This window comes from Vespa mandarinia, chromosome 8 (genome assembly GCF_050613455.1).
Source record: "Vespa mandarinia isolate Hongniang chromosome 8, ASM5061345v1, whole genome shotgun sequence".
NCBI lineage: Eukaryota > Metazoa > Arthropoda > Insecta > Hymenoptera > Vespidae > Vespa > Vespa mandarinia.
Genome location: NC_140817.1, coordinates 4,201,108 through 4,224,208, shown reverse-complemented (window position 1 = coordinate 4,224,208; position 23,101 = coordinate 4,201,108). Strand labels below are relative to the sequence as shown.

Sequence of the window (23,101 nt, the reverse complement as noted above, 5' to 3'; positions counted from 1 at the left end):
TATTATATATCTAGTATTTTAAATTATATAGGCATACACAAGTTAATATAACAACAAAAATATGAAGAAACACGTTCCTCTATAATAATAGAATAAAAATGAATTTTCGTATATCTGAATAACGAAAATATAAACTAACAAATTCTGTAAAATATTTCATATTTTTAAATTAAATAATCATTTTTTAAATTGAGCAAGAATGCATGGTTAATATTGTGTTAAACTACCAATTTGTATTACAAAAGATACATAATTGAGAGTTGCTATATATACATAGCCACTGACTGATATACATTTTTTTTACTAAACTGTAAAATAATATAAAATATTTTATAATTAACTGACAAAATAACATTTTTCTATATTTATTATTTATCTACATGTTTAGTGTTGTATCAATTGATTGGTTCTCATTGTAATGAGATGACAGTGGATTAATTAATAAAAATGCCTACGTTATAATCAATTAATACAAATGTGCTTTTCTCCAAATAAAAATACTTCTTTTTTCAAAGTAAATTATAAAATTGTTTTCTACTTAATTTAATCCTAAAAATAATGATAAAAGATAATATTTAGACATAATATTATATTCATTCATATATTCACATTATTTTAACAACTTATATATTAATGTTTTCATTTATGAAAACAAATTTGACCAGCCACTTCAAATGCAGTTTACCTCACTGTATATAGTTTGATATCCGAGAGAGTCATAGTATTATATGTCTTCTACCTTTAATACGATTTACCAAATTACAGATCTTAAGAGCAGGTCCAAGTTTTAGTCCCATATATTTCATCATCATATCAGAATTTAAAAGAAGTAAAGCCTTTCCATCGATTTCCTGAAAATAATATTAAATAGTCACTGTCAATGTTTTCTTTTTTATGATATTTTTAATTTCAAGTAAAAAAAAAGGGAAAAAAAAAAAAGAAAGAAAGAAAAAAAAGAAAAATTACATGTTTCCTAAACAAATCTGCATGCTGTCCCAATGCAGGATCTGTTAGGGCGATATAATGTATAACATCTTCTATGGTCCATTCAGCAGGTTCTGTGGATAGTGTACGATTTGCTGTATTTTCTGACTGTGTTGTTGATGTTGCAGCTTCCAATTCTAAGCATAATTATAAATTTGGAAACTGTACTTAATTTTATATTAAATATTATTAAATAATTATTTTATGAAATGAATTCTATATCATTAATTTTAAATACTTTTCTCATAAGAAAATTCTGATAAAATTTGCTTACCAGGAACTGATTTGCGTGGTTGTTTCGCTGGTGTTGGAGATGAAAGTGTTGTATTATTTATACTTTGCACAGGTTGCTGTGCTTGCTGTTGCATACTAGATGAAAGAGTTTGTTGACTTTGAGACGACCATCTTCGTTTTTCAGCACTGTTATTACTTGTTTCTTCACAATTCGTTGATTGTGGCTGTTGAGTATTTGGACATTTATTACAAGGTTCTTTTCTCCTGGATAGCATATGTTCACAAGCACAAAGATCTTCAAGTTGCCGCCTGATATACACATAAAAATCCTCTTCTTCCATAAATAAAGGTAATCTAACAGAAGTAGGTTTACTTTCTAAAATTAAATTGATATTTTCTCCTTCGCCACGTTTTAACAAACTTAACATTTGTCTTGGACTCATTGCTGCCATGAGAAAAGCTTGGAAAATATCTCTTGTGACATTTAATATAGGACCTGTACCAAATTGTGCTGGCATAGCTTTTACTTTACGAGGATCGAAATAAGGACCACATGTACAATTGTGATTCACATAAATAGTAACTGTAACATTATAAAATGTTATTTACATATTATTCTATTAAGAAAATCATTTCTAAATTTATTCCTTTAAAATTGTATAAATACCATTGTCAAGAGGATGTGGTTTAGTATTAGCTGTACTAGTATCTGGTTCTGTAGCTGGTTGTGGAGGTGGACTTGAACCAGCTGGACTTACCAAAGCAACTGCTGGTTCTCCACTAGCACCACCACCAGACACTGCCATTACTGGCAAAACATTACTAGTCCTTGACTTAAATCTGTTAGGACCTGTTGCTGTATAAATGAAATGCTTATATAAATATTATAAAAAGAGAATAGGAAACATAATTCATTTTATTAATCAATTATTATACAATAAATAAAAACATAACTTACATTTTTGTCTTGGCGGTTGTAGTGGATGTCCACTTTTAAAGCACCATCCTGCAGGAAAGATATCTCTAGAATCAAAGCGACACCAATAATCAAATGCTCCACGCCAACCATCAAAGGTTATATGAATCATATCATCTTTCACAGCACCAACAGTAGCAGTACATATAAGTTGTGGATTTTTTTTATCTATAGCTTCCAATTTATGCCCAACTTCAAACATATTAGAACGAGGTGTCTTTGGTTCACGTTTAAATACTTTAGCAGGTGCCATTTCAGCTCCATTTAATGTTTTCAATAGAAACATTGGCCAACTGGAAGCATTCATACGAAAGCCCAAGGGAGGTTGAAGCATACCACCTGATTTTTCGCAGTGTCCAATTGGATGAATTTCATTACTGTCAACTAAACGCCAAAAGTCATTTTTATTATCAGATCCATCAAGTCGTAGTCTTAATCGAGGACCAAGGACACCAACTACTGTTGCAATACAAGTTGATGTTAAATTACGAGGATCTAAAGCCTCCAATTTCATGCCCATTTTAAATTCATTTGTTGGTGGCACTTCGTGCTATGAAATATTTTAAATAATATGTATTATTCATTAACAAAAATAATCTAATTTTTGTTTATATATTACAGCATACCTGTTTAAAGCATTCAACAGGTGCTGCAGAACTATTTGTTTCTTTTAAATAAAGATCCCAATCAAAAGTTTGATATGTTTCATATTGAAATGGACCAGTTGAAGTAGATGGTGGATGAGATACATTTGTATGATTATTTGTATGAGAATAAACTTGTGTTGCAGAAGCTACACTGTTATTATTTGATAAGTTGGATGGAATTGGAGAAGATGCAGGTGATGATTGATCTTTATTACCTGAAAAAACATAATATAATGCACAATCTTATAATATAAATTATAAAATATTTTCTCTCAATAGTAAATCTCTAAGTAACCAAATTTTGTTTTCAATATTATTCTATTTGTAAGCAATATTTCAGGTAACTAACTTTTTTTCATTTCAACTTGACTTTCCTTCTTTTGATGTTTATTAAGGCAAAATGACGAACAGAAATCTTTTGTAGGACCATCTTTCTGTTCCAATTTAACTGGTGTACCTCTGATTACATTATCACATTGTACGCAAGCACCACGTACATAGGCTTTACGAAATTCTGATAAACATGTTTCAGAACAAAATTCTTTTTTTCCATGCTGAGTGGGAAGAACATATTTTAATGGCTGTTTAGTTTCTCCACACCAAGTACAAGAATTTTTTGATTTAGGTGGTCTTCCAGGACCTGTAATATTTAATAATATTAAATATTTATAAATATAATATCTCCATTATATTAAAAAGTTAAAAAATAATTTTATATATATAATATTATATATATATATAATAGATTTTTCTGATGCATTAATACTACAAAGATATTATATTACAATATATGTAATCATATACCATATAATAAATGTAAACTAATAATTAAATAAATTCTCTTTGAAGTAATGAAAGGTTACTTTTGATAGTTTAACATACCTCGCATTTTACTCTGAGTTGACGACATATTTTCACATAAAAAATTATGATCAACAGTACAGTCAGTACACGACAATGCTAATATATCCTAGTAATTAAGGTCATCTTCATGTCCATTAACGAAATAAATTTTGAAGCACATACACCCAGATTCGATATTTCAAATTCTCTCACTTTTGTATGTAATAAAAAATACACACTATTGTTATATATGCATATAAGATACTATTTGCTTATAAATATCAATGTTAAGAATAACTTTATATGCACTATTCACAATCTTTTCATTCGAACCAAAATAATACTCTCCGAAATACAAGTTATTGTGCCAATCCGCCATATTGCTTTGATTTGACCGCGCAATCCACGGGCAAGATATTACGTAGATTTGAAATACTAAACATATTTCTTTAATAAGTTTGAAAGTATTAACACTTGTATATTTTCCCTATTAAATTAATTTAAAAAATGATTTAAACATTTTTTTCCCTTAAATTTTAATATTTATTTTACATTATATTTCCGTAATAGATAAGGCATCAATTATTAAAGATAATAGATACCAATTCAGTTCTCGTCATAAAATTTAGATGGCATTAATGTTTCGTTCTATATAGAAATTTATTCATTAAACAGATGAGTCACGATATAAGAAACTCACGTATTCGTAACATAGAATAGATAATAATGTTTTTAACGAATATATTATTAAAGAAAGCAAAAAGCAAGTAAGCATTTCTTATAAATATACTAAAGCTATATAAATAATATTTATAAATCGTTATTATTTTATATTAAAATATACATTGTGCGTGAATAAATCATTTGAAATGAACTGTTTCTGATATTAATGCATTTGAGATCATTTATTTTTAATTAATTTATTTTTTGTGTGCTTAGATTACTCTTAGTTTTAACAGAAAGTGTAGTAAGTGGTCATACTAAGCATATGATCAGAGAAAGAAATGCTGATAAAATAGAAGTGATAAAATTTGATCCATATAGTAAGTTATAAGTAATGATCTTTAATAGAATTACTCTATTCTAATAAAGAAATTAAGTAAAATACACATCGGTCTTAATTCGTCAATTATATATATATATATATTTTTTTTTAGTTCAAACAATGGCAATCTATAAAGAAAAGAAAAAAATACGAGGTATAGGTTGATAAACAAAATATAGATTATTAATATAAATATATTAATCATAATAAATATATAAAATGTAATATATCTCATGTATTTTATTGTATTAATGTTAATATGAAAATAAAGTATATGATATCTGAACACAAATTATGGATATTTATTACATTCCTTTTTACATTGTTTTTTTTTTTAAGATCAATATAACGAAAAAGTAAAAAAAAAATCTTAATTGAAATGTTAAATATTATTGTAATTTTTTTTATCTATTAACTAAACATCTCTAATAATCTTTTGCAATGTCGTAATTGTAAATACTACATATTAATAATTCGTTAATGATTCGTTGGAATGATAGGTAATTTTAAAACAAATAAAATCGTTCCTTAAATATGAGTTGAATTAAATGAATAAAGAGAACAAAAAAATAATAAAAAAAATATATAATATTACACGCAACTAGATTGACATAAAATTATAATTGGATTCGAGTAAATATGGTTATAATTGATGAGCTTTCAAACGACATCTATAACGAATTTCGGAACACAGTTTAGATTGTTTTATGAAAGCGACAATCGAAGACTACGAAAGCAAATCTGAAAAGAGAGTTTTGTCAAATAATTAAAAAAAAGAAATTGTCATTCTTAAAGAAAATAATTGTAATATATTAAAAAATATGTCTTTGGCAAAGGTTAGTTGTATCGCTAAAGATAATAACGAAGTATTTATTAAAAATGAATTGTCTTACAATAGATTGAGTTTGCAGTCAACATGACTTGTCAAAAATGTGTTAATACTGTTCGAGAGAGTTTATTAGATTTGAATGGTATTGAGAATTTAGATGTCTCGTTAGAACGTGGTACAGTTGTTGTTGAAACTAATCTTCCATTTACTTTGATACAAGAAAAGATAGAGAAATCTGGAAAGAAAGCTGTTCTTAAAGGATATGGAGGTAAACAAATATATTTATATAAACGTAATCAAAATGCAAAACAATAATAAATAATTAAATTAATTAAATTTTTCCTTTTATAAAATATATTTAATATTACAAATTTTTTGATTATACTTTGAGATACTATTACAAATAATTTTATAGAAAACAATTATAGTGCAGTTTCGATGTTAGGAGGTAACTCAGGATATAGTGTAAGTAATAATATAAAAGGTATTATAAGATTTGTGCAAACTGTAGAAGGATGTATAGTAGATGGAACAGTTGATGGACTTGAACCTGGACAACATGGAATACATATACATGAATGTGGAGATATCTCTAAAGGATGTGAAAGGTACTACAGAGTACTTTACAAATTATTAAATAATTTCTAAATATATATTTTTTATATAATTTATTTGTCAATAGTGTAGGAGAGCATTTTAACCCATATAATAGCATACATGGCGGACCTGAAGATGATATATCTAAAAAGGTAAAATTATTAACAAATAATATGTATATTGAAAAACTATTTATTTTATACTTTATAGTATTTCTTATTTTAAATTAATTTTAGATATAAAATTTTTCTTTCTTTATAACAGCACATTGGTGATCTTGGAAATATAGAGGCAGACAATAATGGAAGAGCTTTATTTAGAAAAGTCAATCAATTCCTTACAGTGTCGGATATTATTGGAAGATCGCTTGTTATTACTGATAAACCAGACGATCTTGGCAAAGGCAATGATCAACAATCACAAATAGATGGAAATAGTGGAAAAAGGTAAGAAATATGATATTGTAAATATTTTATTTCTTATCTTATCTTTTATATCTTTATCTTCTTTTTTTATAGATTGGCATGTGGAATTATTGCTCGTTCATCTAGTTTGTTTCAAAATACAAAACAGATATGTGCATGTGATGGTCTAACTATCTGGGATGAAAGAGAAGGCACACGTTCAAATCAAAAAGAATTAACAAAATACACTGAAACAAGTAATAAAATATGTATAGTATGTTAAAATAAATCATAAACAATAGATAAAGAAATAGAAACTCTATAACAATTTAGTTGCTAGTAAAATGAATTAGAATTATATATAAGTAAATTAAGCTTTGTTTGTTTTTAATAACTAATAATAAAATTTTTAAATTAAATAATTGCTATGTATTTTTCAGCAAGTCTCTAAATACATCTGTGGATCATTCCAATTGTTGAAAATGATTATACATTCCATTCGATATAATGGTATTGCAAAGTTTTACATGTAAATACGTTTTTAAAGATATGCATTTCTTCATTTTTTTGCAATAAAGGAAAATTAGCAATATTTTGCGATTTTAACTGTATTTAAGTTTAAGACAAAAGAATAAGAATAGAATAAAAATACTAAGGAAAAAACATTTGGCATTATGTAAATTTCATTTTATGACGTATTTGGCGCGAAATATAAAAGACTCTAAAGAAGAGTAGAGGAAAACAAAAACAAAGGGAGTAAATTATCAGGTTAAATTCAAAAATGATTCAAAAAGCACTTAAGAAAAGTACTTAAGTGAGTTACATATTACTATTATATTATATTGCTATTGATAACATTGCGATAACGCAATTTTTAAGACAGTACTTGAAAATATATTGAGTAGGATGTAATTAAGTTGGCAACATTGCAGTCATGTTTGTTTTTTTAAACAAAGCTCTTACTTAATCGTTTGCGTACTAGAGGGTTTTGACAAAACATGATCGAAAAACGCCAAGAAGCGCGATCGGGCTCCTTCAATTATATATCGAAAAAAGCTGAAGAGCGCGATAGCGCTTGTCATGTTCAATGCGGTAATCGACTGTATATATATATATGCAATACATGAAATAAAAGGTTATGAATGAAAAAAAAAATATATATATTCTATTAATTTAGAATAAGTAACAACAAAATACAAATTGGATTGCTGATAGCGATGCGACGTACATGCGTTGAAAGGCTGAACGTGTTTCGACAAGTTTTGGGTGAGCCATCATTTGTCTGTTTTGGCTAAATTCCCTAGCTTTTTTCGACACAAAATCTGAAGAACACGAAAATGGCTCGTGGTACGCAAACGGTTAAAAATGTATAAAGTGGGATGCAATTAATTATTTTTCACGTAAGTGATTAGGCCAATAATTTTATATAATAATAAATCAAATATAATTACTAATGACGTATATAAATACATCATTAGATCACAGTGATACTTCGTTAGATGAATACATCCGCTCACAGTAATCTAAGGAGAGGTAGAATTTACAAATTATTTACATTTTTTAATGATTCGGAAAATACATTTAATGTCAATTAATAAAAAATCGAAATAATTCGAAATGGGTATACAAGGTTTGACAACTTATATTCTAAATCGTTCTGAACAATTTCTTCAATCATTTGATTTGCATGATACATACTTGGTTATTGATGGCTCTAGCATTGGATGTCAATTGTATTCTCACTATACAAAAAGTAATCCTGCATTTGGAGGTGATTATGATAAATATGCTGAATGTGTGCGACATTTCTTCTGGGAACTCAAAAAATGCAATATAATACCATTAGTTCTAATAGATGGTGGTTATGAAAATAGAAAATCAAAGACTGTAATGAAACGTTCACGTGAGAAAAATCAAGCAGCTGAATCTTTTACTCTATCAAACCAGAATAATGTATATTACTTTCCTATTTTGATGTATTATGTCTTTAAAAGTATTCTGCAAGAAATGAACATTAGATATATTCAATGTTTATTTGAAGCTGATAATGCTATAGCTAGTGTAGCTAAACTTTTAAACTGTCCTTTACTTAGTTCTGATTCTGATTTTTACATTTATGGAGCATTGTATATACCATTTGTAACATTGGAAAATCATGTAAGAAAGTGGAGAAAATATGTAAAGCCCTGTAAAATTTATAAAGTTGAAACTTTATTAAATACTTTTAGTGGATTGACTGAATCACTATTACCCTTAGTTGCTACTTTACTAGGGAATGATTACATACAACATTATGAATTCAAAAATTTTTATGACAAACTAAAATTGCCAAAAATTGGGCGGGTTAATTGGAATTTACAGCAATGTCGTATAGAAGCTATTTTAAAGTGGTTGAGTAAGCACACATTAAATGAGGCTATATTATTAATAATAAAAACATTGCCACAGGAAAATAAAATACGAACACTCAGAGCAATTGAGATGATCATAAATGAATATACCAGTATATCAATAAATATCTTGGAACCATTGGGTTTTTCCAAAGAAAATGTTGATAAAATTATTTTACGAAGTATAAAAAATAATTGCAAGTTTCAAACAGATATAAGTGATCTAATAAAAGATCTATCAAAAGAATTTCAAAATATGAATGAATTTGATTTGGAGACTATAAATGATGCTTTCATTAATAGTTTACCCTCTTGGTTCATTAATGAATATCGTAAAGCTTTGTTACCAAATTATTTTATGAATATATTAATGCATAAATTATATATATGTCCTATACAAATTGAAGATTATCGTCAACCTTCAAGTATATTTATAAGTGAAAAGATTATTAATGTTATATGTACATTACTTGAATTAGAATTTGAACAAACAAGTAAATGTTCAGAATACATAACTAGAGGACAAAATAATCAGTTATCTCATTATCCATTCAAATATATTGATAATATTGCTTCTTATAAAATTCTGTCTTTGCACAATCTCAGAAAAGTCCCAATGAATATAAGGAAAGAAATTTATGATAATACCTTAGATATACAACATGATATTATAGTTAAATTTCCTGAAAATTGGAGATTGTATATTGCAACAGCAAAATATTGGACAGATAATTTACCAGCATGCAAATCAGATGCTCATATATATGCATTGCTCTTTGCAATGCTGCTTCATATTATTGATTCGAAAATTGGTTATTGTAGATCTATGCATACATTTAAAAATAAATATAAACAGAAATTGGAAGCAATAGAATCTTCGAAAAAACTAGTACACAATAAATATTCTTTATTAGATTGTTTTGTAGAAAAAAGTATTATGGAAGCTCTTAATGAAATTATGGAATTTGATTGCCTAATGTTAGCGCCATTCTTTATATCTAATAGTGACATGAACATCAAACTTCAACAAAATCCAAAAAGCTACAAACGAGGAGTTGTTCATATATTTGCACAATTTCAAAATTGTTTAAAACATAGTATTGATCTAAATGTATTATTAGGTTGTCCATATCAACTTATGAAAATCTCTGATATGTTTAATGGTACCTTATTATATAATCTATATAATAATTTTATAAAGCGTAAGAAAATAGAAGATTATATATATTGCATACTTCAGTGTTCTCCAAATTTTTGTCGACTATTTCATATAATTTTAATGGAAGCAAGGTTAATGTTTAAGTTACCTGTTTAAACATTTTTAGTTTTACGAAGAAAAAAGAATAAAATTTATATTTGATACACATGATATAATGTATAGTAAAGTATTAATTCATAGTATTAATTCATATTATTATTCTAGTTAATAATATTTTACTAATACAAATATTATATATATTTTTTATATATATTTTATATATATAAATAAATTTTATGTATATAAATAATTTTATTAATTTTTGGAAATAAAAAGTTGATTAAAATTATAAAAATTTCATGAATTTTTTAATTTATTATTTTCTATTGTGTTCTTATTAATTTGGAATCATACACAATAATCATATATATTTCCATTATGTTTTATAAATATTTGTAATAAATTAATTGAATGTATAATCTCCAATGTGTACATTAGTGTATATATACTCAAAAAATAATGCTCTTGTAAGTTGTCTATTGTTAACCACAATAGACATTCTATTTGCTCTAAATAATATTAATTACATATTAATAAAATATAGATTTACTTTCACAATTGCGATTGACATGATTTTTTTAAATAATCAATGCTCCAATTTATTTATTTAGTATTTTTAAAATAGTAGAATAAAATACTTTCATAAAGAAATAAAAGAAAAATTCTCTTACAGTGTAACAAAAATCTCAAAATGTATTGAATGCCGTCTCCATTGTGTTAGCATCTTGTAGCAATGTTGGAATACAAAATTGGTCATGTCCACATTTTGCTATTAATCCAACGCGTACAGCATATTTCAACTTTGGAATAATTTCTGTTGTAAGTGTTTTATTATCTACTGGATAATGTTTTATTAAATAATCTATTATTAGTTCAGTATTAACAAAAAGCTTTCTCATTTGTATAACTTCTACAGCTTCACGTATCATTTGTGATGTTACTGGTATTAACTTTTGATTTATTTTAAAATGATCTAGAAAAAAATAATATTTTTGTTTATATAATATACAAAATATACATAATCTAAATCTTATATATTTTTTCATGTGCAATTAAATTTAACCTTGTGTTTTATACATTATTATCGAATTTTTTTTTAGTTATATTGAAAATTTTTGTTATCAACAACCTATGAATTTGACAATACGACATATACTAACACAAGTGACATTTATGTTATATAAATATTAGAATCGAAAAAAAAAAATATATATATATATATATACAATATAATTATGATAAAAGTCAATATTTATAAACAGAAATAAACTAATACCTATTTATATGTAATAGTTATTTATTTATAATTATAAGATGTATAAATCTCAAATGAATTTGTTTATTTGCATAATAAAGTGATCATATACAACAATAATTCTCTTATACAGATGCAAAAGACAAAATTGAAGAAATACAATATTGAAAACGATAATTCTTGTATTTATATATTAAAACTACTCACAATATTTATAATTATATAATATTTATAGTACTATTATTAATGTATACGATACAAGCATAAATAATTCAGTAATATATAGATAATTTTACGTTATAATTATGATATTCATATTTCCATTTTAACAATAAATCATAATTGAAATTGAAAATAAAAATGTAAATAAATATTTCAGGTACATACACAATATTAATTTTTTTTTAGTAAAGAATCAAAATATATTTATTATATCATATTGATATTTTAACCATTTAAAAAGCGTATTTCATAGGAATGGGGTAAATTAATTTTTTTAATTTAAAACTTATTGCACATGTCCCTTTTTGTTCCATTCATGTACCTTAATTGAACTATAACTATTAAAATTTAATAAAAGTATTTATTAAAAAGAATCTATAGATAAAAAAAGATTTTCAAATATTACGAATATTATACGACCATATATATTTTCGTTGAATTTTAATTAAATAAAACATTCAGTAATATATATTAAGTTTAAAATAGTACGTGTGTTCTTAACAAAAAACGCATAATGTGAATGTTTGTGCAAAAAAAGAATGTAATTTTAAGATAAATACCATATGAAAATTATTTCAGTTTTAATAGTAATATTACTAATCGCTGTAATTTTGAATAAGTAGTGATTCAAGTCAAGAATATATAAGGAACATTTTATTATAGAAACTATATTATAAAAAAGATACTATTTCTTTCAATAAACTATTCTTGTCAAATATTATATTTTTATACTTGGATTATTAAATATTGAATTTTGGCATATGATCCAAAATAGTATTAATAAAATACAGTATTAATAAAATATGCTTATAATCCAAGTGTCATATATAAGGAAATATTATGTTAACATTGATTCTGATATATTAGGACCACCTTTCAATTTTTTATAATAATGTTTTTGTTGGAATATCGCTGAACCTTCTAGCATCAAGAATCATGTTGATTATATCTTTACAGCTTTTATATTAAATAACAAACACCAAGTAGATTATTAGGCACTGTACTATAAATTATAGAATACATCAAGAGTCATTTTTTCATATTTTTAGTCGCAAATAAATTGTAAGAAAACTCTATGGATAATTTACAAAAATGCGATGTTCGTAAAAGCGTGTGCATAGATATAAATTTTGTTATAAAAAATATTTTGCTCAAAACATATTTTGTAAATATTGCAAATCAATTGAAGTCAACTTATTGAAATCAATTTATTGAAATGCGAAGATAATGTTTATGTGCATCTTATGTACAAGTTTAAACATGCATTTACTCTTAAAACACTGTTAAATTCATTGATACGAAGTTCTACAATTTAAAGGATGGATATATAATATTATTATACTTCAATAAAGATCAATGAATCAAGTTAGATAGTAGTATAATTTACAATTAACTTTTATAATTTTTAGAGTTTTATATAATATATAGACATCAAGTATGTAATCTGCAAATTTTTTAGAACTGTACTGCAATAATTTCATTATTATGTATGCGTTTTATTTTCGAGTAGTTGCAGTAAAAACTATAGTAACTCAATAGATTTTTATAACATCTTATATAATATAGTCATTATATACAAGATATTAAGCTCATATTGATCGATAATTTAACAGGCATAAATTATACACCTTTGATGCTATAAGAAAATAATTTTAGGTAAATATGGTACACATTTTTTTTAACTCATAATTTCATGTAGTTAATGTTATAAAATATTACTGTTGCTGCATTATTACGATCAATTAAGAATATATATATATTTTATATATTTATATATTTTTCAGATGTATATATATATATATACGTCTGAAAAATAAAAAGCTGATTTTTTTATTTTACTATATGTAAATAGTTACGTAATATACAGAACACTGTAAAAATTATTTCAACTTGTATTAGGTCCTGTATTCCATATTTTCATGAAGTACTGCACAAGGAAGACAACTACAATAACAAGAATAGTATCCAAAAAACTTTTTAGTACATTTATATGATGTTGTTGTTCTATTTGTGCTCTTTGCCTTACAGCAAGTTGTTCAATTAAGTGTTGAATACGATTAAGTTTTTCACCATATTCTGATAATTGATTATCTATATCTTTTGTAATATCCAATAATCTGTAAATTTATTATTGTATAAAAGCATAATAAAATCTTAAATTTTAAATAATAATAATTATTTTAATAGTTAATTAGGTAGGTATTATTTTATAAGATAATAATTATTTTACCTTGTTGTTGCTCGTCTTCTTTTGCCAACAGATTGACTAGAGTCTGAATGTAATTCGGCAGATGAACTACCTGAATCATGTGCAGTTTCTGTAAGAGGTAAATTATTGGACAATTGCCGTTTTGAAGATTTTAATACAGATAGCGATGAACGAGACTCAGCTTGAAGTAATGGCATCTATAAAACAAAATTTACTTTTGTATCGAATTTTATTTATACTTATTGTATATATTATATATTGTAGCTGTCTCTATTAATTGTTTATATTTATATTAATGATATTTTTGACGAAGTCACTGGAAAATGGTAATGGACGAATAATTTAATTATAAACATTAATTAAATTAACTTAAAATGATATATAAGTGTTTTTAGAACATATTACTTCGAAGTAAGTGCGCAATATAATATTTGATTAGACCAATTGTACTAAAGAAATTATCGTATCATAAAAATCAATAAATTGAGAACTTGCATTACCATATGGTAAACAAAGAATGTAACAAAGGATATTAATAATACTATACATACTATAAATTGTATTTAACATATCTGTACCTGTGTTTGAGGATCTGTAGAAACAATACTACCAGTACGCATTATCGGTGTTTTATGTCTTGTTTTTGTGCGTATGATATAATCATGCTCATATTGTATTACATCATTTCTAGGATCCCATGGCCGAGCATCTGCATGTCTATAAACCCAATTACCTGTTATAATATCCTGTTGACAAAAAATATATATTTTATTGAGAACAGTTTACGAACGGCTTATTAATTATTTTAATTTTTGTGTAAGAATATATAAATATGACCACGTGATTACCTGTACAAAATACTTAGGAACCCATTCTTGACCAGTACTTTTGCGTTCTTTCGCTCGTTCTCTTTGAGCTTCCTCTAGTTGAGTTTTTGCTTCGGTAGCAGCAAATTGATCATCTCGATTGATTGCTTGTGTAACAGCAAGCCATAATTTTTCACTTTCCCATGGACCTTGATATTCAAGAGGCACAGTATATTTCTTCAATCTTCTTTTACGTACTTCTGAAGTCGGATTAAAAAATACACTTTCTTGCTGTAAAATAAGATACCATTTAATATTAACAAAATTTGCTGTATTTACTTTTCTAATAATAATAAATTTGGAACTTACTCCAGTTCGTTTATCAGTAATCATAATTTGTCCATCCCAATATCCTGAAATAGTAGCAAGGGTCTCTTTTCCTAAACGTATTCTTCCTACTACTTGATTCATCTGTTCTGCTCCTCCAAGAAACGGCTAATGATACAATACAAAGAAATTTATTCCACGTGTATGAAAATATTTATAATAATTGCATATAAACAAAATATTGAATTATAATATATAATATTAAACCACAAGAGATTTAATTTATTTAATGCTTTTAACATGGAGTTAAAAGCTCATATATATATATATATTTATATATATTATATAATATTATATATACTATATATATATTATATAGTATATATTTATCTAGAGTATAAATTTTACCTTAAGTTTAAATTCTAATTCAGTATGGTAACGAGTTTTCTCACATTCAATATCTATTTTTCCACCAAGTTCCATAGATAATGTTCCCACAAGAATACCTTTACAATGTGCATAAGGAATTGTCATTGTATAATCTTCACCTCTGGGTAACATTGTTAATATTGCAACACCATCTAAAATTGCTGATGTTGAATTACCTAAAATATTACAGTGTATGATATTAATAATAATTATAATATTTTGTTTATAATTTTAAACTTTCTATTAAAAAAATAATTACCATAAAATTTAGATTTAGCAATAATTGTAGCACTAATCGTATATCCATCTTGACGATTTGTTACATAAAATCCTGATATAGGCGGATGATGAGACAACTACAAAAAGATATTGAAAGATTTTAATAAATTGTATATAAATATTGAACCTACGTTACATTGAAATTGCAATAGATTGCATTACTTAAAACAATAATAGACTGCATTAATAGAATAGTAAAAAGTTACAAAAAATAATGCTTATTACTTGTTCTGCTAAGTAGAATGTTCTTGAACCATTAGGATGTTGCCAATAACAACGAAATGTTTCACCTAAAAGTGGATTGTATGGTTTCTTCAGTCCTTGAGGTTTTTTATAAAAACCAGATAAATACCATTTTACAACTGCTTTCATACGTGTAAATGCATCATCTTCTATTACTGCTCTATAAAAATAAATATATATTATGTAACAAATATAATAAATAATAATATGTAGTTGTTTTGTTGAAGTTTTGCTTACTCTGATAAAAGATCAGCATGATAATAAGAGTCAGCTAATTTTTCTAAGAAAGATCGAGGTTCTAATATAAAAGTAGGTAATACTACTTTAGATAGATCCATTCCAGGTCGTGCTTGTTTCATTAAAAACCATATTAATGATTTTTGTTCTTCCTGCAATACTGTTACTACTTCGCCAGCCTGAGATAATTTAAATAAAAATTGAGACAAATCGATTATTTTAATATTATGTATCAAAAATAAATACTTAATTACTTACAGATCCAAGAACTTCACTTTCATTAGATACATATGGAGTTTCATTAATTGTGTCCGATGGATCTTCTTTTGCGGAACCCTCAGATTCACTATCCGAAGCACTGATTTCGGCATCGGCTGCGACTCCATTTTCTGGCTGGCTGATATCATCCAGGTCTGTATGTGAGGCGTATACAGGTTCTAGCGTTACTACCTCATGGGTCTTGTATTCTAGGACATGTACAGAAGGAACAGTCATGCGACGAGCAGAGGAAATTGATGGAGCAGGTGCAGAAGCAGAAGATGAAAAACCAGACATGCTAGGATGAGTACCCCCACCATCTGGTTCATCGATAGAAACTGAAGACACAATAATCTCTGGATCTGTAGTAGGTGTAGGAGAGTTATCGCGAAACTGTTTTTCCCAGTATGCAACTGCATGGTAAAGTTGTTGAAACATTGGAGTTGGTGAAGGACAAACACTTTTAGGATGACACGCTATAGCAGGTGAGATTGGCTGTGGACATGACAATAAGCGCCTTTGAGGTGTTGTGGGTGATTTAGGTGCATATTGGCTTAAAGATACTACTGGATTACAAAGCAAGTGTTTTTAATTTGTTTTAAGGTAATGAAGAATAGGAAAGGATAATAATTTAACTGTATTAGTAAAGTTGAATTCTAATCATTAAAAGCTTGTTATTATTAAATTAAGCTTGTAATTTTGTCTTGTTATAACTTTGAGTACAAATAGAAAAATCAATGTTCTATTAATGAAATAGAATTTAATTTATGATATAATAATACTTTGATTTATGTCGCATATTTCACAATTTTTAACATTTTTGCATTTATATTTCGTTTAATAATATCAAGTAAAATGTTATACGAATTGTATAATTAAAATTAATAATATTCGTGATAATAAGAATTAAAAATAAATTATCTAGATAGAATATTCTGTAAGAATTATTTATAAGAGAATAAATAATTATTTATAGCAATTATTAAAAGCATTTTATTTAACTTCTCAAAGGGTATCTATTATGATTATTTGCATGTATTATTAAATACAATATTTAAAACATACTTTTTTTTTATTTACACACATAAAATACGCATATCATTCATAATAATTCATTTTTTATAATCACGATAGATATATAAACATGCGTAGAATTAATCAATAACAATACTCACCATGTTCATCAAAATGTTTTTCATAATCTGCTTCACTCCATTGAGTTTCATGAGTAGTTGTTGCATCATGATGTAAAGAACGCGGCAATGCACTAGTTGAACGTACAATTAGTGAAGAGCATCTTAAAGAAAGTTCAAGTGCATCCAACCAGCATTTACCAGCAGCTTGTGATGGTGCTCTAAAGATTAAGTAAGAAGTTGGTAAAGGTTGTACCACAGCTCCTACAAAAGAAATAATTTCAGTCTATATTATCATTATTATATTAGAAATAAAATTAATTTAAAAGTAATAATATACTCATTTACCAATTGCTTCATTTTCTGGTCCTCGAGGAGCCCAAATAGATTGCTCTAAAGGATGAAAAAGTTTAAAACAGAATCCATCCTTTTTACTAGGTCTCTCTATCACTTGACATGTATTCAACAAAACAGTTCCAACCCAATGATTACTCTGCAATATTTATAGTTTTATAATACCATATGATTTTGCAGTGTTCTTAATTTACATTTCAACATTTATACTATAAAGATACAAAATGAAAAGAAATAGTGTTTACTTTTATTTTTGGACTTTTATATAATAATAATAAGCCAGGTTTAAGAATACACCATAACTTTGTCCAGCTTTTTAATGTTCCTCTAACTTTAAGCCAGTCACTCATTACAATAACAGTTGGATCTTTAAATGAACTAAGAAGTTCATTTGCAACTCGTTTCTTTTCCATTCGATAATTTTTTCTTTGTGCTTTATAAGATTCTTTCCGCGTCAATTTGCAGGAATCCATTGACTAAAAGCAATACATATAAATGAAATTAACATATTTGTTTATTCATTATTGTAATAAATATCTCAAACATAAAAATAAATATATACCTTATCTGATGTATTATCTGTTTTTTGACTGTTCTCTCCTGTCATAGATAAACCTAAAACAGATTACATATCATATATTACAATCTATTCTGATTTTAATTTCAATAACTTTATTAAAACAAAAATAAACTAGTGATTCACATAATATAATCTAATAATTCTATAGTGTAAGTATTAGTACTAATTTTAGAAAATTTACTTAAATGTGATATGTATCAATTATTTTCATTGATATATTAACACAATGTTTGTGTGTTATAAAATGTAGAAGAGATAAATATTTTCATATAATATAAAAATCTACACTTTCTATTGATATAAACGTATATTTCACACACGCGCGCGCACACACACACGCACATATATATTATATATATAAATTTATAGTCTCTATATACACAAAATAAGCAAGTTTTAATTGATAAATAAAGTAGTTGTGATGAAATCACTTATAGACACACTTTTTACATCAAATTGATTACATATGATTTAAGGTACATTGATTATATTTTTGTTATCTAACTTAATATAATATATAATATATAAATAATATTCATAAAGTACAAAAGTTTTTGTACATCTTGTAATATTAAGTATGCTAGAAGACATTAACATATGAGAGTAAAAACATTAATATTGCAGTAAAAAGATGATTGAATTCTACAATATTCATAATTTGAATTACATTTCAAATTTATTACAAAACTTGCTGTATAAATTCTTTTACTGTAATAATTATGTTGTTAATATTCTATAAAATGTCTTCTTAATAATTATAATACATAACTTTATATAATACTGATTATTAATTTTTTTATATGAATATATAATTTTTAAATTTTACACACACACACATACACACTATATGTTATTTTAAGATATTTTTAAATGTAACATTTCAATTGTAAGGCACGTTTATTATCATAAAAATAATATTGTATATCGCATATACTTAAAGTAATATTGTGTCCATGAAATAAGAATTTAGTATAAGATATAAATTATCTTTAATACTCTATCAGTTACCTATTAATTGCTTATATAGGTAGAAAAAAAATATTTTGTAATAAGCATAAAAAATCCAGCATTTCAATACATGCTTGATATTTTTAATTTATATTTTTAATCAAGCAAAACAAAAGTGTGAACATAAAAACAAACATGTAAATATTTCTTTAAGTATTGCAATGCATTTTTCATACATAAATATAAGTAAATATATATAATAAAAAATATATATATTTATATATGTAAGCACATATCTTGATTAATTAAAATGTTACATAAGACATGCTTATTTTTATAAGCCATATGTTAACTAAAATATCTAATTAGAATATGTTAACTAAAAGAACTAAATAGGTTAATATTAAATAAGAGATTAAAAAGCATTTTATAAATGCTGAATTATTGAAGTATATGATATTATAATATCTACAAAATATCTGTATAGTTATACCTGGAGATACAGGAACTGGGCCAGTTGTAATAGTTACACTTGTTGTAAGTGATTCAGTTGATGGAAGTTTTGTTAAGGGCATTGGTTGTACATGGACACTGCTTGGTCGAAGTTGTTGATCCACTGGTTCTATATATTTAGGTTCTTTCATTTGTAATCAATATACATTAGTAATTTTATACCATTTTACAAATATAAATTTTATGTTATACATATAAGTTATTAATGTATGTAAATTTTACAAAACTTTATAATTGATTTGATAAAAATGGTATAGTTTACTTCTAATCTTTTGTAACTACATAAATATAATTATGTTAGTGTTCTAGAAATACAAAACTAACACTAATTACATTACTTATTTCATCCATAAGCAATATATGTAACAACACATAGTTATTTATTATATACTTTTTAAGTCTAACATTAATAAATATTATATATGTTGACAAGCTATCAAATATCGAAATGCACATGCATAAAATATCATGCAAATCATTTTAAAAGCCAAATACCCCAGCATTTCTATTTCTGATATAAAAAGATCACTGCCATTCTTATATAAGGAAGATGAAATAATAAAAAATATGCAAGATAGAATAGAAGTCTATAAAAATGTAACAATACTTTCTATAATTACAATTTTATATAATATAATAGATTACAATCAATGTATATAAATTATATATACACAAATAACAATATACATGTAATTCTTACTTTACGAATTTCTACTTTACGAAAGCGGAATCGAAATGAATTAATTCGTAAAGACTTGAATTACACTTATAATGTTCATAGTGAAATAAAATACTTTGTGTTAAATTTTTAATTTTTTCATGGTTACATAAAACTTAAATTACAATAATAATAAATATTTGAGCAATTAGTATGTATTATAACAATTATATATAATACAAAATAGTATAGTATGTTTTTTGATCAGCAAAAATACAGTATTAATATTTAGTTCTATATTATTAGATGTGGTTAATTTTGGTGAAGATAATAATATTTAAGCTAATATGATAGTAATAATATGATATCTAGTAAATATTTTTATGTAATGTAAATATTATTTATTTTGAACAACTATTTATTAATTTCGATCTTGCAATGTTCTGATTAACTACAATAAATATTTCATTTGTACTCATGAAGAGATAGATAGACACTACTATATTTGTAATGTCAAGGGTATCTTAGAACAAAAGTTTTGTCAATAACTACTACTATGCCCATTCTATAATCCTAACATTGATATCCATGTAATAAATAATTGATAGACATTTTTAATGTGGTAGAACATAAAAAAAATCCAAGGAAGATATAAAATAAAAGTGTGCCTATATTTGTTAAGTATAGTCTTCAAAAATGATACAAAAAAAAAAAATTATTAATGAAATTAATTTTATATAATACATTATGTAAACTAAATAATTTGGATTGTTTATAAATGATCAAAATCTAGATTCTTTAGATGACTAATAAAAAACATTATATAATCTAGCTTATAGAACAGACTGATGATGCCTAGGATCTCTTGTCATGAACATGCATAATTCAAATGTATGTTATTACTTAGAGAGGGATCAAATGTCAATGAAAGATGAGAAACATCATAGTTAAGAAATATTACATACAGAACGTGCAACTGTTTTGTACTTTCGATTACATAAATATTACAATAACAGATATATTCAAAACTATTCAGAATGTAATACAATATTTACAATAATATTAATACAATATTATTGTTAACATGATCTTAAGCCTAAGAGATCATCTTAAATATATCTATTGTTTAGTAGTATATTTTATATATTTTGATTTAATGATTACTTTCTACCTTGAAATAAATTTTACTAATATTAAAAATTAACACTTACGGTTGCTCAGAGACCGACTAACATTAGGCGGTGTCATAGTCTTAAATGTATCTGAAGTACATCCAGCAGGTACAGAATGAGCATCTGATTGTATTCGATGATCTCCACCAGGTACCACTATTGGTTGCGAACTCATGATTAATCTATAATATAAACTACAAATATTACCTAATAAATATATACACATGTATTATATATATTGTTATATTTTATATAAAATGTTAAAGTAATAAAACAATAAATATTAAATCAAAGATAATTGTTTCTTTATAAATATTTTTAATCTAGTTGTGTGAATATCCAAAAGTAAAACTATAATAAAGTAATCACGCACACGAAACCATTAGCTAGAAGTATAAAAAGTTAATTAATTAAAACTAAGATGCAAAGGGAAAATACAATTGAAAATATTGATTGATTAAATATTTGTTATATACATCATTCGTATTACATTATATTATAACAACATGTATTAAAAGTGACGATCTTGTATTTATTACGTAAATCGTTAAAGCTTACCTCTCGTTTAAATGATTGTGTCTACATGACAGGCTGGTCCATTACACAAATTAATTATACCATAAAATCGATATTAAAACACAAGAATAGACGAAAAGAAAATGAAGCTCGTCATTTTTTATTTATTCTTGTACTATACTTCATTAATTATACTATTTTTTCATTAACGTATTAATAAACATTCGAAAGAATAACGAAGTAATATTTATCGAGTACAGAACGTACAACAGCGCGAGCGCGATGTGCGATGTTCCATTGATCACTTGACGTTATAGCTTAGCTACAAACATACGATTGGACTTAGTTATGCGAAAACGCATTGCATATTACCCCTACTAATGCAAAACCTCCTTTACATGCGATTATGATTGCATAACTATAACTTTAATATAACTATAAATCTTTCATATTATTAACTCTCATTATTATTTACTGATCATTATATATGCCATATGAAACATTTAATTTTTTACTATAAATAGAGAATATAAGATCTTAGTGTTATAAAATATATATATATATATATATATATATATATATATATATAAATGATAATAGACGTATGTATTATCGTTCAACCTATCCTAACTTCTTTTAGTGAAAGTTCACTTATATAACTAGAACTGCCAGATGACTTAATATTTTCTTCAAATATGTTAATTTTTTCTCCAATCTACTTGTATGTGTGATAAAAGTCACATATATAGATAAAA

The 23,101-nt window shown here is 25.4% G+C and overlaps 5 protein-coding genes across 12 annotated transcripts; 3 read left to right on the top strand and 2 right to left on the bottom strand.

Annotated features, from left to right (window-relative positions):
- Positions 1-181: 181 nt before the first annotated feature.
- On the bottom strand, positions 182-4,240 carry Scm (Polycomb protein Scm). Its single transcript, XM_035887393.2, has 8 exons — positions 3,724-4,240; positions 3,191-3,481; positions 2,821-3,056; positions 2,177-2,744; positions 1,886-2,074; positions 1,259-1,801; positions 967-1,121; positions 182-851 (listed from the first exon to the last, which is right to left on the bottom strand). The coding sequence occupies exons 1-8, from the start codon at positions 3,749-3,751 to the stop codon at positions 717-719; spliced, it is 2,145 nt and encodes a 714-aa protein (XP_035743286.1). The 5' UTR covers positions 3,752-4,240; the 3' UTR covers positions 182-716.
- An 84-nt stretch (positions 4,241-4,324) lies between these two features.
- On the top strand, positions 4,325-5,010 carry mRpL33 (mitochondrial ribosomal protein L33). The gene is made up of 3 exons (XM_035887408.2): positions 4,325-4,451; positions 4,624-4,727; positions 4,842-5,010. Exons 1-3 carry the CDS (start codon positions 4,411-4,413, stop codon positions 4,892-4,894), a joined length of 198 nt encoding a protein of 65 aa, XP_035743301.1. The 5' UTR covers positions 4,325-4,410; the 3' UTR covers positions 4,895-5,010.
- Positions 5,011-5,403: 393 nt separating this feature from the next.
- Ccs (copper chaperone for superoxide dismutase) lies at positions 5,404-7,141 on the top strand. Of its 3 annotated transcripts, none has more exons than XM_035887405.2 (7): positions 5,404-5,565; positions 5,628-5,826; positions 5,974-6,166; positions 6,241-6,307; positions 6,420-6,601; positions 6,674-6,816; positions 7,000-7,141. In XM_035887405.2, the coding sequence occupies exons 1-7, from the start codon at positions 5,551-5,553 to the stop codon at positions 7,008-7,010; spliced, it is 810 nt and encodes a 269-aa protein (XP_035743298.2). In that variant the 5' UTR covers positions 5,404-5,550; the 3' UTR covers positions 7,011-7,141. The 3 variants fall into 3 exon arrangements, with proteins under 3 accessions (XP_035743298.2, XP_085514753.1, XP_035743297.2); XM_085658627.1 differs by having other exon boundaries at positions 6,070-6,166; positions 6,674-6,833; positions 7,000-7,137; XM_035887404.2 differs by having other exon boundaries at positions 6,674-6,833; positions 7,000-7,137.
- A 1,035-nt stretch (positions 7,142-8,176) lies between these two features.
- Positions 8,177-10,304, top strand: ast (single-strand DNA endonuclease protein asteroid). Its single transcript, XM_035887395.2, has one exon. The coding sequence runs from the start codon at positions 8,177-8,179 to the stop codon at positions 10,262-10,264; it is 2,088 nt and encodes a 695-aa protein (XP_035743288.2). The 3' UTR covers positions 10,265-10,304.
- A 1,525-nt stretch (positions 10,305-11,829) lies between these two features.
- Orp8 (Oxysterol-binding protein-related protein 8) lies at positions 11,830-22,784 on the bottom strand. 6 transcript variants are annotated; one of them, XM_085658816.1, is made up of 17 exons: positions 22,389-22,784; positions 21,870-22,024; positions 19,981-20,124; positions 18,522-18,574; positions 18,205-18,435; positions 17,954-18,098; positions 17,648-17,869; positions 16,473-17,035; positions 16,215-16,393; positions 15,960-16,137; positions 15,715-15,811; positions 15,435-15,631; positions 15,069-15,194; positions 14,742-14,990; positions 14,472-14,639; positions 13,915-14,090; positions 11,830-13,801 (listed from the first exon to the last, which is right to left on the bottom strand). In XM_085658816.1, exons 2-17 carry the CDS (start codon positions 22,003-22,005, stop codon positions 13,570-13,572), a joined length of 3,096 nt encoding a protein of 1,031 aa, XP_085514942.1. In that variant the 5' UTR covers positions 22,006-22,024; positions 22,389-22,784; the 3' UTR covers positions 11,830-13,569. The 6 variants fall into 6 exon arrangements, with proteins under 6 accessions (XP_085514942.1, XP_085514941.1, XP_085514943.1 ...); XM_085658815.1 differs by having other exon boundaries at positions 21,870-22,012; positions 22,389-22,782; XM_085658817.1 differs by having other exon boundaries at positions 19,981-20,109; positions 21,870-22,012; positions 22,389-22,780.
- Between the last annotated feature and the right edge of the window lie 317 nt (positions 22,785-23,101).

Excerpts from the sequence above, each read along its gene's own strand:
- Scm (XM_035887393.2), bottom strand. The coding sequence starts at position 3,751 with ATGTCGTCAACTCAGAGTAAAATGCGAG. Across the intron at positions 3,482-3,723 it reads AACTCAGAGTAAAATGCGAG|GTCCTGGAAGACCACCTAAA; the intron begins GTATGTTAAACT and ends TAAATATTACAG. Across the intron at positions 1,802-1,885 it reads ACCACATCCTCTTGACAATG|TTACTATTTATGTGAATCAC; the intron begins GTATTTATACAA and ends ATAATGTTACAG.
- mRpL33 (XM_035887408.2), top strand. The coding sequence starts at position 4,411 with ATGTTTTTAACGAATATATTATTAAAGAAAGCAAAAAGCAA. Across the intron at positions 4,452-4,623 it reads TTAAAGAAAGCAAAAAGCAA|ATTACTCTTAGTTTTAACAG; the intron begins GTAAGCATTTCT and ends TTGTGTGCTTAG. Across the intron at positions 4,728-4,841 it reads GATAAAATTTGATCCATATA|TTCAAACAATGGCAATCTAT; the intron begins GTAAGTTATAAG and ends ATTTTTTTTTAG.
- Ccs (XM_035887404.2), top strand. Across the intron at positions 6,308-6,419 it reads AAGATGATATATCTAAAAAG|CACATTGGTGATCTTGGAAA; the intron begins GTAAAATTATTA and ends TCTTTATAACAG. Across the intron at positions 6,602-6,673 it reads GATGGAAATAGTGGAAAAAG|ATTGGCATGTGGAATTATTG; the intron begins GTAAGAAATATG and ends CTTTTTTTATAG.
- ast (XM_035887395.2), top strand. The coding sequence starts at position 8,177 with ATGGGTATACAAGGTTTGACAACTTATATTCTAAATCGTTCTGAACAA.
- Orp8 (XM_085658816.1), bottom strand. The coding sequence starts at position 22,005 with ATGAGTTCGCAACCAATAGTGGTACCTGGTGGAGATCATCGAATACAA. Across the intron at positions 18,099-18,204 it reads ATAAAAGTCCAAAAATAAAA|AGTAATCATTGGGTTGGAAC; the intron begins GTAAACACTATT and ends TAAATATTGCAG. Across the intron at positions 15,812-15,959 it reads CATTCTACTTAGCAGAACAA|TTGTCTCATCATCCGCCTAT; the intron begins GTAATAAGCATT and ends ATCTTTTTGTAG.